General features: G+C 51.2%; 1 protein-coding gene across 1 annotated transcript; it reads left to right on the top strand.

Moving 5' to 3' along the window:
* Positions 1-357: 357 nt before the first annotated feature.
* Positions 358-6006, top strand: NAA60 (N(alpha)-acetyltransferase 60, NatF catalytic subunit; the record flags this gene model as incomplete). Its single annotated transcript, XM_008942799.1, has 5 exons — positions 358-482; positions 1417-1546; positions 2869-2965; positions 4992-5226; positions 5923-6006. Coding segments are annotated over exons 1-5 (656 nt in total), but the record flags the coding sequence as incomplete, so codon positions are not given.
* Between the last annotated feature and the right edge of the window lie 16 nt (positions 6007-6022).

Genomic DNA, 6022 nt, shown 5'->3' with positions numbered 1-6022 from the left:
GGAATGAAACCAAAGGGACATTTTAAAGAATTTGAATACTCTGCATAGGTACTAGCTGGAGATGATGGGACTGTGAGAAGACTTCATGACTTCTTCCAGCAATATTTCCTTTCTAAGCTGGTCGTTTTGCCTTTATTTTAACAAAATGTTGATCTTGCGTAGAGGTTTGAAGAGCTCCCTGCACCACAGGACACACCTGCCACTTCTGAGGTGTTCCTTGGGTTGCTTCATCTCCCTTGAAAACTCGTTCTGCTAGGAGATAGTGACACTGAGAACCTCCTGTGGCCTTTGTGCAGATGCCTGACCAAAACTGAGACAGAATCTGTGCTTCACCCCCCTCACGTGCTGTCCTTTCCTCCCCTGCAGGCGTGAATGACAGAGGAGGTGCCCCCGAGCGCGCTTACGGACGTGAACCTGCGTCTGCTCTGCCACGATGACATAGACACAGTGAAACAGCTCTGTGGAGACTGGTTCCCAATAGAGTACGTTACTGGTTTGGGCTGTGAGGTGGCGGGGATCTAGAAACACTGTGAACCTCCCCTGGTCTGGTTCAGGGCAGACACCAAAGGCTCTGCAGCCATCTGGGCTGTCGCCGCCAGTACGTGCTGCTGCTGCAGGGCTCTGGGAGCTGATCTCTGCCTGCCCCAGGCCCCTGCGTGCTCAGTGCCTGTGTCTGCACGTGCAGGGGAGTGAGGAGCTTGCCTGCACAACACTGATAATGTTCTGCCTTAAGTCAGCCAGGGGAGCTCCAGCTGTAGACTCAAAGGGGGGGTGGTTGTGGGTGTGGTTTCCTTTCCTTTACCTTTGTTGAGAAGGTTTATAGAGCATTTTGGAGGATCCTAATGAAGATGGCATGAAAGGTAACACACCAGCAAAAGCATTCATAATATTTTGAATCTGTAGGTTTCTTTTGAAGACAAGGTGTGCTGGACTCTCACTTTGAAATAAATGAGCACACACTAGTTCCCCTTTGGCAGCTGCAGAAGAAGGGGGGCAGAGCTGGAGGCTGGTGATGGGATTTTTTTGGTAGCAATATACAGGATTTTTCTTTTCACATGTGTATCAAATTAATGAGCTCCTTACGCTCTTAGATGAGGGCAGATGGATTTTGGGTTTAAAAATAGCTTGCTAGAGATGGAAGTGAGAGCTCTGGGCAGTGAATGTGCAATGAAAACGTGGCTGTCCTAGCAAGGCAGGAGGCCATCACAGGAGCAGCCAGCGTGGCTGCCTAGATGCAGTCCAAAGAAACCACGGTACCAAATGGGGTCCAGCAGCTGTGTGATGTTCCTTGGTACCATGCAACAGCTAAAGGGAAGGTGGATAACTTCCTAACCCTGATTTCATGGAACAAGCTAAATCAGTAGCATAGAAAGGGCTCTGTGTCCCCAAACATTCCTGGTGTCCCTTCTTTCCCAGGTATCCTGACTCATGGTACCGAGATATCACTTCCAACAAGAAGTTCTTTTCCCTGGCAGCCACGTATAGAGGCTCCATCGTGGGGATGATAGTGGCAGAGATCAAGAGCAGGACAAAGGTGCATAAAGAGGTAATGCTGCCAAACTGTGCTTCTGTAGGGGATAATCCACCTCTTGCCATGGTCGACTGTGGTGGAACCTGTTTTGGGGTATTTTCTTGCTCCCCTGTTCAGATGCTTTTAAGAGTGATCCTGAGTTAATTTAAGAAACCAAGAGTGTGCTGATTTCCAGCTAATGGGTGGTGGGATGGGGTGTGTCTGAACCTGTGGGCTACTGAGCAGCCTGGTACCAGAGTCTCTTCTGGCTGGGGCTGGGCAGCTGTGGCCCCTGGGGCCCTTGCTGCCTGGTGAGATCAGATGGTGTAGGTGGAACCCCTGAGTGACTGTGTCACAGGCCACGTAACTGCTGCTGGGGGCTGAGCAGCAGGGGGAGAACCAGCCTCTTCCTCTCACATAGGGCTTGAGCTTCCTTAGCTGGGCTGGGCAGCCTCTGCCGTGGCTTCCTGCAGAGCCTCCTTCGTTTGCAGGGCCACTGACTCGGACACAGAGCAGAGGTGCAGGAAGCTCAGGCTTCAGGGATAGCAGACCTTGGAGAGACCACAGAGGACAGCAGGGAGGTGAGGAAGAGATGGTCACTGGAGACAGTATGGGAAGAGACCACTGGGTTAGTGAAGGGAAAACAGCAGAGATAAGTGGATTAAGAAGAAGCAGGGGCAATGCAGTGAGTGCATGGCTTCTAAAAGCCCATCAGTGTTAGGATTAAACAATCATCTTCACACCCATAGGAGCTGAGAGCATCGAGTGGCATGGCTCTCTTTGCTCTGCCTGTCTGGCTTCACCTCAAAGCCAGTCAGAATCAGAACTGCATCTTCAGCAGCTCTGACAAAAGGCTTTTGTTCCAGCCAAGCTGAAAGCCAGGGGCTCATTCAGCCACTGCTCTGGGCGACTGAGCCTGGAGAACATGCTGCTGCTCTCCTGCAGCAGCACAGAGATCTCCAGCTGACACAGAGCTCTGATGGGGCACGCAGGCAGCAAAGACTGTTGCTGGAGTGATCTAGACACTGGTGGCTCACTCCACAATTGGCACTTTGAGGCCTTCCTGGTAAGGAATGCAAATATATTCTGTCCTTAAGCCCACAAATAATGTCTCTAGTGAGGAAATGTCATCATTTGTATTGTGTCCAGGGAAATGATATAGAAGTAGGGACAACCCCTAAGGGACCATGCTTGGATTTTTTGACTGCCCACATCCTTTCCAGAAGCTTCAGCAAGGACTGTTCAGTGAAGAGCAGGTTCCTGCTATAGCCTTGTTTTCAAATGTTCCCATCTGGGATTCTGGCTTTCCCCTGTTCCTCCCCAGGTACCCTACTAAATAGCTTGTCCTCTCTACTCAGGATGGAGACATCCTAGCTTCCAATTTTCCTGTGGACACTCAAGTTGCTTACATCCTAAGCCTCGGAGTGGTGAAGGAGTTCAGAAAACATGGCATAGGTAAGCTGCTCCAAGTGACAACTCTGTTGCTGTTGTTTGCCACGTGTGGCTAGTGGGCATGGCTGAAGGAGCTCCACCACTTCCCCACAGCACCCTTTGAGACGAGCTTGTTGGTGCCTTGTACCAGCAGTTAGGAAGGTGATGCACTCACATCCCCTTCTTGGTGGTGATGCAGGTGAACCTCGAGGTTTTTACCATGGCAGGCACAACACAACGTGTAGGTGTTTCTGAAGGACGTGGGGCTGTGTCCATCTTGTTCCCAGGGGATGGCAGAGCCCACCAAAAACTTGAACTCCTGCTGCTGAGACTGACTGGAAGCTCTAAGACTTCACCCTGGAGCAGGGTTCAAAATGATTTTCTTTCATGGGTATCAGAAGCCTGCTCCCTGAGGCAGAAAATAGAGCTACATTTAACCTCTCAACTTCCACAGATAGGACAAGTGTTTAGAAAAAGACAAAGGGAACTGGCAAAAGGCTGTAACTTGGAGCTGATTAAATCTGTCAGAGACATGTAAAAGGCAGCTCTGAAAGCCTGCTGCACCAGGCAGTGTTCCTGCAGCCATCTGAACATCCTGCTATCAGAAGGGCTTAGCTCCATTTTGAGCAGGATCTGTTCTGTCATCAAGTTAAGTGCCCTTCTGGTGCAATTTGAAGCATGATCTGTGTCTCTGATCTGCAGCTGGAATAGGCCAGTTTTGGCAGCATGACCCCGTGTTGCACATCTGGAGTCTTCTTAGTGGCCAGAGGTATAACTCCTGTTCTCCAAGCCCTCCCTTCTCCCCAGTCATGGTTAGAAGGGTACAAACTAACAGGGCACATCAAGACTTGACCAAGAGAGTCCCCAGTGAGAGCACTGTATTTGAACCTTGCATTGAGATGCTGCTGGAGAGACATTCTCTGTACAAAGAAGATACCACCAGCACAGAAGAACGTTCAGAAGAGGTGGTAAAGGGGTTTCCAAATCCTAAAGTTGTTTGATTTTTTTTCCCCAGCCCATCTTGCTGGAATTTTCTCCTTTCAGTATTTCCTGTAGCTGTCCCATCTACACAGCACGTTGCTGTGCTCTCTCAAACACTTTGGACTTGTACCTGTAGCAAAACAACTGAAAGAAGTTGCTGCCTGCTGCTAATTTTTTGAAACCTTTCTCTTGGGGGTTTTTCTGCTTGTGTTTGAAGCTGAAGTCTTTCATGCAGGAGGCTTTTCACCCCAGGCATACTTCTCATCACTAAAGCTCTGATTTTTTTCTCTGGCAGACATTAAAAGCTTTTGGTTTCCAGTTCTCTGCTATTCTTAAACCAGAGGGCAGTTGGTTTTCTGTGGGATAGAAAAGTGGAATATCTCATAACAAAATTAAACTGCTCTCCTCTGGATGTTTCTCAGTGTCTTTTTGTGCTTGGCTGATAAAAATTCTCACCAAGTATGGAGTGACCATGAAGTCAGCACTGCTGGCTCCTGCTCTGAAATCCTGTGGGCCCTGGGGATGGTGGAACAGCAGCACCTCACCTGTGTGTGTGTCAGCTCAGCTGCTTCTCCAGCCTCTTGCTACCACACCCGAGGGGAGAAGTTCTCCTTCAGGTTCTGCTGGTGCTCCGTGCCATGATGAGGTGGTTTGGGTGAACCTCCAGGTCTCCTCTCTTGGGTCTTCTCTGTGCCCTTCTGGTTTCTGTGGCTGCAGCAAATCCAGGTGGGATGAGACTCTGCCTCAGCTTCCCTCCTTAGAAAGGATCTTAAAATCCTCCCAGTTCTCAGTGTAGAACTCCCACCTCTGGCTCATCCTTGTGGTGATGGAACCAGAAGTTTGTGTCTCTGAAATCCCTTTTGGGAAGCCACGCTCAGAGGTGAGGTGGGGCTGATATGAAAACCATGTAGCATGGGCCTGTTAAGTTAATTTCTGAAGGTGACCTGTGAGAACTGGGTGTCTCTGGGGCTGCTTAGGCACTGGGTGCAGATCTTGGCTGGGACCCACGGAGCCCTGTGATGTCCCTGAGAGGTGACTGCACTGATTCTGCTGCTCTTCCCTTCCACAGGCTCACTCTTGCTCGAGAGTTTAAAAGACCATATATCAACAACAGCCCAGGACCACTGCAAAGCCATCTACCTGCACGTCCTCACCACGAACAACACAGCAATAAACTTCTATGAAAACAGAGACTTTAAGCAGCACCACTATCTCCCCTATTATTATTCCATCAGAGGGGTCCTCAAAGATGGCTTCACCTACGTGCTGTACATCAACGGCGGACACCCCCCCTGGACAATCTTATATCCTTTACCTGAGGGTAAAGCACACCAAGCAGGCACCAAACCCTCTCTTGGGTTGACACTAGCCACCCAGTGAAGCGTGAGCTGCCCAGATCTGGGGACTGGTGCCCCCTCGGGGGTGAGCTGGATGGGAAGTCAGAAGGAAGGTGATCTTAGGGAGGTTTGGCAGCACCCATTTGTGCCCGGGCTTCAGGGAGAAGTGTGGGGTAGTGCACTGACTTGGAGCACGTTTGGTGGCAGTGATGGTGAATGCTGGAGTTAAGTGCTAGGCGTGCTTTGGCTTGTGGGGTGCAGGGTTTGGCCAGCAGCACGGCTGAGAAGCCCGGGGTGACTCTGGCCTCGCCTGGAGCTCGGCAGGCTGCTCTCAGACTGACTTTGGGAGTTTGTTTCAGGTCATTGGCTGGTTCCTGGGTGTAGCTAGTCAGCCCAGCACTCTCCAGGCAGGTGGATGGGTTGCCATCCCATGGGAACGTGTGTGGAGTGCACAGGGGATGGGAGCTGCTTACAGGAGGTGTTTCCCACAGCAGCTGGAGCCAGCGTTCTGTGCTTGCTCTTATAGCCCAGAGCAGACCTGCTCTTGCTGGAGGGGAGCAGAGCAGCCTGCACGGAGCCCTGGGGGCTCTTCGGGCAGCACTCCTACCTTCGGCTCTTTCTCAAGTCACAGTTTAAATGCTGCTGTCCTTAACTGCTGGGCACTGACTACCTGCAGCACATCGGGTCTGCGCTGGCCAGCCTGAGCCCCTGCTCCATCCCGCAGCGGCTCTACCGGCAGGGCCCGCGGCCCGCCCCCCGCCCT

The sequence above is a fragment of the Merops nubicus genome, unplaced genomic scaffold (assembly GCF_000691845.1).
Source record: "Merops nubicus isolate BGI_N331 unplaced genomic scaffold, ASM69184v1 scaffold40946, whole genome shotgun sequence".
In the NCBI taxonomy this organism is placed as follows: Eukaryota; Metazoa; Chordata; class Aves; order Coraciiformes; family Meropidae; genus Merops; species Merops nubicus.
The sequence above is the reverse complement of the archived record's forward strand: the minus strand, read 5'-3'. Positions and strand labels throughout refer to the sequence as shown.